The 12,527-nt window shown below is 34.7% G+C and overlaps 1 protein-coding gene across 1 annotated transcript in view; it reads right to left on the bottom strand.

Moving 5' to 3' along the window:
- Positions 1–12,527, bottom strand: part of GBE1 (1,4-alpha-glucan branching enzyme 1) — a 276,566-nt gene that overhangs the window by 214,613 nt on the left and 49,426 nt on the right. Inside the window, exon 2 of the mRNA XM_030329746.2 lies at positions 1,837–2,006. Coding sequence (XP_030185606.1) covers positions 1,837–2,006 — 170 coding nt within the window. The remainder of the gene's footprint in view (positions 1–1,836; positions 2,007–12,527) is intronic.

The following is a 12,527-nucleotide window of genomic DNA, read 5'->3' as shown; positions in this document are numbered from 1 at the left end:
TTAATTTTAACTAATTTATTAAATTAAAATTTTAAAGCTATTACTCAACTCAGTTACTAGAACTTTTAATTATGTTTGAAAAAACCTGGGTATGTATTCTTAAATTGAAAATTTTATTAAAGGGGTACCCGCAGGGCTCAGTCAGTCAAGCGTCCAATTTTGATTCAGATAAAGATTAGTGGGTTCAAGCTCCGCATTGGGCTCACTGCTGTCAGTGCAGAACCTGCTTCAGATCTTTGGTTCCCCTCTCTGTCTCAGCCCCTCTTCTCTCTCTCTCTCTCTCTCTCTCTCTCTCTCTCTCTCTCTCCCTCCCTCCCTCCCTCTCTCCCTCTCTCCCTCTCTCCCTCCCTCCCTCTCAAAATATAATTTTTTTTAAAAAAAGTAAAGAAAATTTTATTAAGTCCAAATATAGATCAAATATTCCCAATGAAGAAATATCAGAGCTAAAAGAATACAGAAGAACAAAAATACCTCGTTAACAAACTTTATATTGATTATATTAAAATATTTTGATACATGGGGCTAAATAAAATTTATCATTATTAGAATTCATTCAGTTGTCCTTCTCTTACTTTTTTAATATAGCTCCTAAAAGTTCTGAATTACATAAGTGGCTTACATTATATTTCTATCAAACAGTACTACTTTAGACAACATATATAAAGCCAAAAGTTTTTAAAAGTCAGCTTCTTTAAAGTGTAATTTACATGCAATAAATTCACTCTTTTATGAGTACAGGTTTATAAATTTTGACAAATGTATGCAGTCATGTAACAAGCAGTACAATTAGGACATAAAGTATTTTCATCACCCCCAAGAAGTACCTTTATGCTCCTCTGTACTAAGCTCACAACTCCTACCTCCAAACCCTGACAACTCTGTTTTCTGTCCCTATGGCTTTCCCATTTCTAGAATGCCATATAAATGGAATGTATAACATGTAGAGTTTTGAATCTGGTAAAACCAAGTTTTAAATACTCCAGCACTCACACGGAATTAAAGGATGATTATCATTCTGATACTTCCTTATATTAGGAACATTATGCCAAGGCCTATTTTTTGTTATTCCACTTCCAGAACTGAGCTTTCTTTCTTGTCATTAATACAGTGATTTATTTATACTGCTAGAATAAAAGTGAAGAAATTGTATTATACTTATTTACATATAGGTCCTCCTCCCACTAGACTGTAAACCAGAAGCCTGACTTCTAGCCCAGCTATGCTTTCCATAGGGTTAACTGTCTAATGAAATTAACAGCGCAAATAATAAGGTTGAGAGGTATTTGTTAATTAAAAAACAAAACAAAAAACAAAACTGAGAGTGTATTATAAAAAAAAGGAAACTAAAAGGAATTCAGTGATGAAGTTTGCCCTCTAGATTAGATGTCTACTTTTATTGAGGTCTCAAAAAAAGAATATTGGGCTCTAGAGGATCCAAGAACTACAATGCCAGCTAACCAGGTGCAAATTCTAGTGGAGATTTAACTTACACCACTATTTTTACCCAGATTGCTATTGATTTTGTGAGGGCTTGCTAACAAAGTTGAATAAATTTGGAGCAGTCTGCCTAGTACTGTTTTTCTCATAAACTCTGTTACTTCTGGTACATGATTTTCCAGAACATAAAAGTTTTTCAGAAACACATGGATCACATTACAGCAGAGATACCAGCACCACACGTGGAAGTGAAGATTTCACAAAGTCTGTGGTTCTATCTGAAGAGTCAGATACTTTTAATCATTAACTTTCATAGAGTTAAACATATGAACTAGAACAAATCTATGTTTCAAGTAAATAAAATAGTGCAACTGACTTTAAATCTTTCGAAACACTTACTGAAGTCTCCAGTGAGAAAAACTCCTTCTGCTCCTGGGGCCCATTCTTTGCAGTACAAACCACCATCAGCACATCTGTGGACACCAAACGATTCATAACCTCTGGAAAACTTATCAATACCACCTTCGTTCTCTCCGATGTTGTTCAAAGTCTCATTAAACTTCTTATACCTTTAAAAAAGTGCAAAAGAAGGAAGTTAGAAAATAAAATTGTCTTCCAAGAAAGCTACAATAATTCAGCAAATGTGTTACTCTTATTCAGAAAAAGATTTAAAAAAAAGATATTAAAGAGGAATAACGTGAATAATTTCACTTATTGGTAGCGGTTACCTCAGAGGATAAAATCATTCTTATCTGAAATAAAATGAACGAATCTCACATTTTTGAAATAATTTCATGTATTTTGGTATAAGAGAGAAAATATTACTCTATATTCCATGAAATTTTTAAATCAACGTTATAGCAACTTCTACCTCGAAAGAGGATAATGAAGGAAGATCCCTACATGTCTCTCTTCTAACGCCTAAGAAAATAAAAGAAAAGTAGTCAAAAGCCAGCAAGATAAATAAAATGACCTTCCAGTAGGGTTTGGCACCCTTTTCCTGTTAAGGGGTAGATAGCAAATTGGTCCATTTCACAATCACTTAACCATCTCTCTGAAGCATGAAAATTGCCGCAGACAATATGTAAATGAATGGGTATGGTGGTGCCAATAACACGTTATTTGTCAAGCAGTTATTGGCCAAATTTAGCCTGTGGGCTGTAGTTTGCTGAGCTCTGCCCTATAGTAACTAAGCATGGAAAGAACATACTACATCAGGTCAAACTGTAAAAGCTAGTGGCCACAGGAAGAAACCGAAGATTCCTTCCCAAGCAGGACCAAGAAGAGTACATGCTGGTTCCTGACTCTCTCCCAGGTCCCAAGCCCATAAAGCTACACCAAAAACATGCTGTTATCTTCACTAACACCAACAAATCTAGGGAGAAGCTGGGACAAAACAGGTAAAACTGGAGAAGTGAAACATGTGGTGGGTACTTTCTGTCCGAAGTGAAGTCTCCAGAACAACGAACTGAGCAATTAATAAGCTTCTCTGCACTTCCCCAGACCCTGAGGGGTGAGCAATAGAACCCCAGGAGGAGGGCATGAATCCAGGTAGGGGATACACAAGGAATATACAGCATGAGAAGTTGATTAATAAAGGACACTCCAAGTGAGCTGAACAGAAAATGAATCTTTCCAAAGATTTGGAAATTCTTACAAGTATTTCACACTGTATTTCAATTTAATTAAAAGTGAACTGGAAAAAAAAAAAGAGAGAGAGAGAGGGAGAGATGGGGATTATATGATGAAACAATAGAATGAGAATAAAATGAGACTGTAGAGACCTAATGAAACAAAATAAGGAACAAAATCTATCATTGGAAAATAATCAGAATTGGTAAGAACCAAAATGCACACACGGTAAAAATGCAAATTATTCAATGAGTAAATAATTGGAAATTTATATAATCAAATAGAGAAGAAGACAAAGAAATGGAATAAATTAAAGAGAAGCTAAGAGATACACAAAATCAACAAAAAATGATCTAAAGAAGGACAGCTAGTATAAGGACTCTGAAGAACAAAACCAAATAAAATGGATGCAAAAAATATAAAGCTGGAAAATTTTTCCTTAAGAATTAAATCTGCGTATCAAAAAGAGCATACTGTGTTTTAAGAAAAATTTGGAAAAAAAGCACACAAACACACAAGTGCAACATCTCCCAATTTAAGCTACTGAAATTCAAAGGATAAACAAACAACTCTTCAGACAACCAGGTACAAAAAAGGAAGCAGAGGGAGGTTTTGGGTTTTGTTTCCTTCTATTTTGTTTTTTCCAAAGGAACATTACATTAAAGAGCAGAAGATAATGCCAAGCCCACACATTTCAGGGAAGGAAAGGGAGTAACCTAAGGGTATTATAGGAGGCAAGTTCCTACTCACACCTAAGGAATTCTTTAAGTAGTGTCAAATTAAAAACTAATCTTAAATTTATGACACTAATGAACTATGGTTGAAGGAGGAAACAAAAACAAAACTAGGCAATTAAAAGGTTAAACACACACACACAGAGGAATTAACTGTCATTGCAGCAGTGTTGCTGAACCCTGAGTCAGTAAATACAGAACGATGGCAAGGCGATTGTGCAAATGTGTGAATGTGATAACAAAAAAAGAATCTCAAGGGATAAATTAAGTTTTATTATAAAAACAAAAAAAACAAAAAAAACAAAAACGAGATGAGTGAAAAGAAAATGGAAGAAAATACAGGAGTAGTCAGACCCCCATTTTAAAAGAGTAATTGATCACTAAAATTAAGGTTGTCTTCATTATAATTTTTAATCTCTTTTTAAAAATATTTTTAATGTTTATTTATTTTTAAGAAAGAGAGAGACAGAGTGTGAGCAGGGAAAGGGCAGAGAGAGAGAGGAGACACAGAATCCATAGCAGGCTCCAGGCTCTGAGCTGTCAGCCCAGAGTCAGATGTGGGCCTCAAACCCAGACCCCAAGATCATGACCTGCGCTAAAGTCAGATGCTTACCCGATTGAAGCACCCTGCCTCCCACTGGCCACTCTTTATTTTTATTCAAGTATAATTAACACACAGTGTTATATTAGCTTCAAATGTGTAATACAATCATTCAAGAATTCTATACATTACTCCGTGTCCATCACAATAAGTGTACTCTTAAATCCCTTTACTTTACCCATTCCCCCCACTAACTACCTCTCTGGCAGCCACCAGTTTTTCTCTATATTTAAGAGTCTTTTTATTTGTCTCTTTTCTTCTTTATTCATGTGTTTCTTAAATTCCACATAGGAGTAAAATCATATGGCATTTGTCTTTCCCCGACTCACTTATTTCACTTAGCATTCTAGGTCCCTCCATGTTGTTGCAAATGGCAAGATCTCACTCTTTTGTACGGCTGAGTCATGTAATATACACATACATATATATGCATAAATGTGTGTGTGTGTATATATACATACATAAAATGATATACAAATATCACTTTTTATGTATCCACTCAACTATCAAAGGACATTTGGGTTAGATCCAGACCTTGGCTTTTGTAAATAATTCTGTAATAAACATAGGGGTGCATATATCTTTTTGAATTAGTGTTTTCATTTCCCTTGGGTAAATAGCCAGTAGTAGAATTACTGGGTCATATGTAACCCTACTTTTAATTTTTTTGGGAAAACTCCATACTGTTTTCTGCAGTGGCTGCACCAGCTGCATTCCCAGCAAAAGTGTATAAAGGTTTCTTTTTCTCCACCCCTCACCAACACCTGTTCTTTCTTGTTTTTTGTTTTTAGCCATTCTAACAGGTATAAGCCTTTCTGACAGGTATGACAGGTATCTTATTGAGGTTATGTTTTTCATTTCCCTGAAAAGTGATGTTGAGCATCTTTTCATGTGTTTGTTGGCTATCTGTATGCCATCTTTGGAAAAATGTCCATCCAGGTCCTCCACCTGTTTTTAAATTGCATTTATTTCTTCAGTGTTAAATTGTAGAAGTTCTGCATATATTTTGGTTATTAACCCCTTATGAAATATATCATTTGAAATTCTCTTCTCCCACTCAGGAGGGTTGCCTTATTGTTTTGTTGATGGTTTCCTCTGTTGTGCAAAAGGCTTCTATTTTGGTATAGTCCCAATAGTTTAATTAGGTTTTTGTTACCCTTGCCTGAGAAGACAATATTTAGAAAAATGTTTCCATAGCCAATGTCAAAGAAATTACTGCCTATGCTTTCTTCTAGAAATTTAAGGTTTTAGGTCTCACATTTAAGTCTTTAATCCATTTTGAATTTATTTTTGTGTATGCTATAGAAAAGTGGTCCAATCTGATTATTTTGAATGTAGCTGCCCAGTTTTCCCAACACCATTTGTTGAAGAGACTTCTTCCTACAGTATATTCTTGCCTCCCTTGTCATAGATTAATTGACAGTAAAAGTGTGGCTTTACTTCTGGGCTCTATATACTGTTCCACTGATCTGTGTCTATTTTTGTGTCAGCACCATACTGTTTTGATTACTACAGTTTTATCTTGAAATCTGGGATTGTGAAACCTCCAGTTTTGTTTTCCTTTTTCAGGACTGCTTTGGCTATTTGGAGTATTTGTGGTTTATACAAATTTTAGGATTATTTGTTCTAGTTCTGTGAAAAACGTTGTTGGTATTTTCACCAACAACATCTTGGAATGTTGTTTCACCAACAACATTGGATGTTTTCACCAACAACATCTTGGGATCAGGGATTGCATCTGTAGATTGCTTTGGATAGTACAGACATTTTAACACTACTGGTTCTCCCAATCCATCAGCACAGAATATCTTTCCATTTTTTTCTGTCACCTTCAATTTGTTTCATCAATGTTTTATAGTTTTCAGAGTACAGGTTTTCACCTCCTTGGTTACATTTATCCTTTAGATATTTTCTTTTTTTTTTTTTTTTTTTTTTTTTTTTTTGGTACAACTGTAAATAATTTACTCCCTTTGTTGGCCTTAGATGTGAACTCCAGAAAATAACATTTTTGAGTATAAAGACATTGTATATAAATTTCACCCCTTTCTTTCATTTCACTTCAGTTTGTTTCAAATAATTTAACTTAAATTTAACATATGTTTTTCTCATGTTTCATTATATTATTTCTAGCTATCAAGATATTTCTCTGTTCTCCTACATACACATAAGCATATAAAAATATCGGGAATAATGGTCTCCAAATATTAGTGACAACTTTTTTCACATGGTTTCTTTTTACTTTCTCCCTTGCATTGTTCCAATCGTTTATAACAAATGAGCAACATTTAAATAAAAACAAATGAATTTTTTTCTGAAACTCTATAATCTTTACATCATTAAAACATCTACATAATTCTATATAATATTCCTTAGGAATTTTACTTGCATGTACAACTATGTTTATAAAATTGTGGGAATTGAAATTATTTGAAATAGATATATGGAACAAAATCAAGTCCCTGAAATAGCCTTTGGCATATGTAGAAATTAAATATCTAATGAAAGACTATTTCAAACCAGTAATGAAAGGATCTCTTATCTAATAAAATATTGGAACCTATAATCATTTTTAAAAAGAGGATCTCTGAAACCAAAATAACTTGAAGAGAAATCATGGTTATAAACATTAAATTAAAAACAAATAATACCAGTAGTTCAGAGAAAAAATTACAAATGTCCCAATAAACATATGAAAAGATGTTCAAATTCATACATAACTAAAGAAGTACAAATCCTGACTTAAAAATTGTACTTTCTACCTAAAAAAAAAAAAAATCAGTAAATATGATAGTCTGTGTGAACAGAGTACAGTGCAGAAAAACATTCTCAAAAACGGTTTGGTGGGATATAAATTAGAGAACTATATGGCATCACCTATGAAAATTTCAAAATCACTGAGTAATTCCAGTTTTATGAATTTACCCTATGGATAAATAGAACAAGGAAGCAATGACATCTATGGTATACAATGATGATAATTATAGCACTATTTATGACACAAAACCATGGAAAATACCCTACCAGATCAACAATTGGGAGACTAGTTGAATAAATTGTGGGACTTCCAAACAAAAAATTACACAAGAATTATAAAGAAGAATGAGGTAGAGAGAAATGGGCTGATAGGCAAAGGTGCCAAAAATGTACTGTTTAGGGAAAGAAGTTATAGAACAATATTCTGAAAAGCAGTTATTTGCATAAAGAAAATATAGATCTAGCTACAGGGTCTGTTCCTCAGCTCCAGGGGTTGGGGAGAGGCCTTAAGCCTTCCTAACACCACCACAGTAACCACATTTGCCTCAATGACAGAAGTATGCCACATAATCTGATCAGTGGACTGAAGTGGCCTATAGGAGTGGTAGGTGTGGGTGGAATATTTTATATATGACCCCAAATTATATTGTTAATTGAAGTAAATTTGACACAATATTACATTAGTTTCAGGCATACAACGTAGCAATCAGACAGGTCTATGTCATACTATGCTTACCATAAATGTAGCTATCATCTGTCACCATAAAACACTATTGCAATACCACTGACTATATTGCTTATGCTGTAACTTTTATTCCATAACTGGAAGCCTGTACTTCTCACTCCCCTCTATCCATTTTTCTCATCCTACTACTCCTCTCTCCTCTGGCAACCACCAGTTTGTTCTCTGGATTTATGCGTCTGTTTCTGCTTTTTGTTTGTGCATTTGTTTTTTAGCTTCCACATATAAATGAAATCATATGGTATTTGTCTTTTTCTGACTTATTTCACTTAGCTAATACCCTGTAGGTCTATCCATGTTGTAAAGGGCAAGATCTCATCCCTTTTCATGACTAAGTAATATTCCAATGTGTATGTGTATACACAGCACCTCTTCCTTATTCATTTATCTACTGATGGACAATTAGCTTGCTTCCATAACTTAGCTAGTGTAAGTAATACTGCAGTAAACATAGGGTACATATCTTTTTGAATCAGTCTTTTTGTTTTCTTTGGGTAAATATCCAGTAGTGGAATTATTAAGTTGTATGGTATTTCTATTTTTAATTTTTTGAGGAGCCTCATTACTGTTTTCCACAGTGGCTGCACCAATTTGCATTCCCACCAACACTACACAAGGGTTACTTTTTCTCCACATCCTTGTCAACATTTGTTATCTGTCTTTTTGATACTAGACATTCTGACAGGTGTAAGATGATATCTTATGGTTTTGATTTGCATTTCCCTGATGATGAGTGACATTGAGCATCTTTTCATATGTCTGTTGGCTATCCATATATCTTCTTCAGAAAAATTTCTATTCAGGTCCTCTGCCCATTTTTTAATCATTTATATGGGGATTTTTGGTGTCGAGTTGCCCTTCTGTATTGTATATATACTTAACACACTCAAATACACACACATACATGCACACACACACACATACATGTGCATGCACACACGTCCATGATTTTATAAATATAAAAATTATATTTAATCCGTGATTTGAAACAAATCAGCTTTTAACAAAATGGCATAAGCCCCATCTTACTGACACCCTTAGCCCAGGGGACACAAACTGAACCGCCCTCAGAAACCAGATAGGTATCACATACATGAGGATTTGCCCCACATAAGAAACATGAAAGCTCAATCCTGATGAGAAAAAATGAAGTTCACCTTAGAATACGGAAAACAAAGCAGAAAGGAACTCTGGTGAGATAGTGACTACAAACCCCACTGAAAAACAAAACCTTCTATTTAGTAGCTATAGCCTATTGTTACCATGCATGATTTGCCAGACCAAATAATTGTTCAGGGACCAATAAAAAAAAGAGAGACAGATTTTTCTATGAACTCTCCCTAATTTAAATATTGGCAATGTTTCAAAACTCCTTAAAATACTGACCTGTACAAAACAAACAAACAAACAAACAAACAAACTAGGTCTATAGATATGATGAGGTACCAGTATGCAAACTCATATTCTTTAAGTCCTGTGAGAAAATGCGTGTGGTGGGGCGGCGGGGGGGGGGGGGGGGGGGGGGGGGGGTTGTTGGTTTTTGTTTTGTTTTTGGTTCTTACAAACATCATTCAGCCATCATTCTTGGTGTATGAAAATTCTAATCCATATTAAACCACACAGTGACGACATTCAATAAAATGGTCAAACAATTAAGGAGCAATCAACAAAATTAATTTGGAAAATTACTGATTAAAAAAAGACACAAACTTGGGGGAGGGGGGGTTAAATAAATGTGGTAATAATTTTCTTGTTAATGTGAGTCAAATCTCTTAAAAACACACTTTAGATTTATTTAAGGTTTAAGTTTAAAAAATCATTCCTACGAACTTTCATAAGATATGTACAAATGTCCCATTTATTAAAAATTCAACAGAAACAGGATTATAGCGTAATATTACTTTAACTAAATATCTTGACTTCCCTCAAGGTCAGCCCTATAGCTTCTGATACAGAAATACACATTCCACTTTGAAATCGCTGCAGCTCAAAAAAGAAAATGCCTGAGGATACAGCAGACTCATCATACCCGTGCCCTCTGCTACTACACTCATCTCTCTTAATATTTTGCTTGAATTTATAGGATATTTAAAAACTAGGTCAAATTCTTAGTAACCAAAGAACATAAAATAAAGTTAGTATAGCAACTAGCATTCTGTACAGATATAAAATGCTATAAATATCATCAGATTTGATCTCTACATTGATGTTTTTAATGCTTTTTACAAAGGAAGAAACGGAGGCACAGATAAATATGTAGTTGTCCAAGGTCAAGAACGTAACAAGCAATAGAGATGAAATATCATTCATCGCAAAAGGTATACTTAGTAAGGAGACAACAATCTTAAGCTAAGTGTCACATTTTCTTTTTAAAAGAAGTCCTTAAAGTTTCATTTATAAGACTTTTTATTTTTTTTTTTAATTAAGAGAATCAGCTTAGTCTCTAGAAACAAAGACTAGGTTATATCCAAACCCTGTTACATACCTTGAACAAGTCACCTAACCTCCCTTTTCCTTAATTTCTTTGCGTTAAATTGAGGAAAGGAAACAATGAAATCGCACTGGGAGTCATCCTCACAGTACCCAGAAAGTGCTCAGTAATTGTTGGTTGCAAATTTTCTCCACCTCAGTGAGGGGCAATGCTGTAGGAAACTTTTTATCTTTTTTTTTTTTTATTGACAGCACTTATTTACATTTCAATATACATGTTAATTATTAGAAAACATTAAGGATTTTTCCCTCATATTCTAAAAGTGTTTGAGAATCTTCACCATCTTTTTACTGCTATGAAAAATTACAAATACAGGCATACTACTAACATATAACACACACTAAGTACTCCATATGGACTTGAATACATGGATTATGGAAAGTCTGGGAAAAAAAATAAGTAGATTGGATTGACTAGCGGTGTGGAGGGGAAGAGTTATTTTACAGAAGTAGCAAGAGATACATTTAGAAAAAAAAAAATGAAACAAACTGAAATCTTTGCTCTATTGGAAGATAGTTCATCCTAGACCAGTACTGAATTTCTAATTTCAAGCAGAGTTGTGAACATAAGAGATAAGTCAAGGGAGATGGATTGTACCTTATCTAGAAATGTCTAGGATGTAGAATCCTTTCTCACGTGTTTCTGAGTGGTCCTGAAACCTAAGGAACCCAGGGCGGGAATTCCTTCCCAGCTAGCTTAATTTTCAAGATTTTAGATTGTTGTTTGTTTCCTAGAGGAGACATGGATTAGAGGCAAGAAAAAGCACAGAAGTAAAAGCTCAAGAGGTATTTTTAAGAAAATTTTTTTAATGTTTTATTTATTTTTGACACAGAGAGAAACAGAGAATGAGCATGGTAGGGGGAGAGAGAGAGGGAGACACAGAATCCAACGAAGGCTCCAGGCTCTGAGCTGTCAGCACAGAGCCAGACGCAGGGCTCAAACTCACAAACTACGAGATCATGACCTGAGCCAAAGTCGGACGTTCAACCGACCAAGCCACCCAGGTGCCCCATCAAGAGGTATTTTTAATAGCTAAAAAGAGGAAAAAATAAGGTTAAAAGAGGGAAGGATGGGATTTTTGAAAGAAAAAAAATAGCTTCTTGAATCAGCCTTTAAGAAGACTTCAAGGTGTTTGGTAGAAACTTCCTTCTCTGGTGAAAACTATCCAGAATATGCAAAATTATCTATATATTAAAACTATCATATGAATATTCAGGCATCTGAGACTTTAAAGCGAAGAGTTTATGTCTCTTAATCAAGGATAAAACTTCCACAGCCACAAGAAACACAATGTTTTTACTACAGAATAAAAATCTTTATTGTGTGCTAACAATCCAGTTACATAAAACAAAATCCTTCCCTTTAGAAGTCCATCAATCCAATGGAAGAGTGTTTGACTCATGACAGGAGTGGGCTGGGATAAACAGGCACTGACAGAAGAATAAGAAAGACAACAGAAGGAACTTGTAGAAAAGGAGGGTAGAGAAGGCTTTAGGGAGTAGCTGGCATTGATGCTGTATCTTGAAAGAGAAGTAGTATATTCTGAAAGCCAGAGACTGACAGAGAAGGACATTACATGTGTAAGAACTAGGAAGTCCTTGCTGATATGACGACTAATAGCTGAGCGCAGCCAGAGTGACAGAATGGGAAGAAGGGATCTAGTGGCCAATCAGGATGGAAAAGACAGTTTTCAGCTAGACAATAAAATAAAAACCATTGAAGACTTTACAAAGGAGATAACCGATACGATCAAACACAGGTTTTAAAGGGAGGAGTTTCAAGGATGAATTTTGGTAGGCAGAGTCCATAGGTTCACGAAATCTTTATTAAATAGACTCAATATTAAAGGCACAGGGATTTGTAGACTCTTCTGTTATACAAGACTGCTCAATGAAAAGAATTTTAAAATTGGTATTATACTACATGTGGTTTCTTATTTTTAAATGTTGTTCCTTATTTTTAAATGTTTAAAATGTCATTGATCAACAAATGTGTAAATTTCCAAAAACTTCCATTTAAAATCTCAGTCACACTCATAGGGCACCTGGTGGCTCAGTCAGTTAAGTGTGTGACTCTTGATTTCAGCTCAGGTCATGATCTCACAGTTCATGAGTTCAAGCGCTGCATCAGGCTCTG

Source organism: Lynx canadensis, chromosome C2 (genome assembly GCF_007474595.2).
Source record: "Lynx canadensis isolate LIC74 chromosome C2, mLynCan4.pri.v2, whole genome shotgun sequence".
In the NCBI taxonomy this organism is placed as follows: Eukaryota; Metazoa; Chordata; class Mammalia; order Carnivora; family Felidae; genus Lynx; species Lynx canadensis.
The sequence above is the reverse complement of the archived record's forward strand: the minus strand, read 5'-3'. Positions and strand labels throughout refer to the sequence as shown.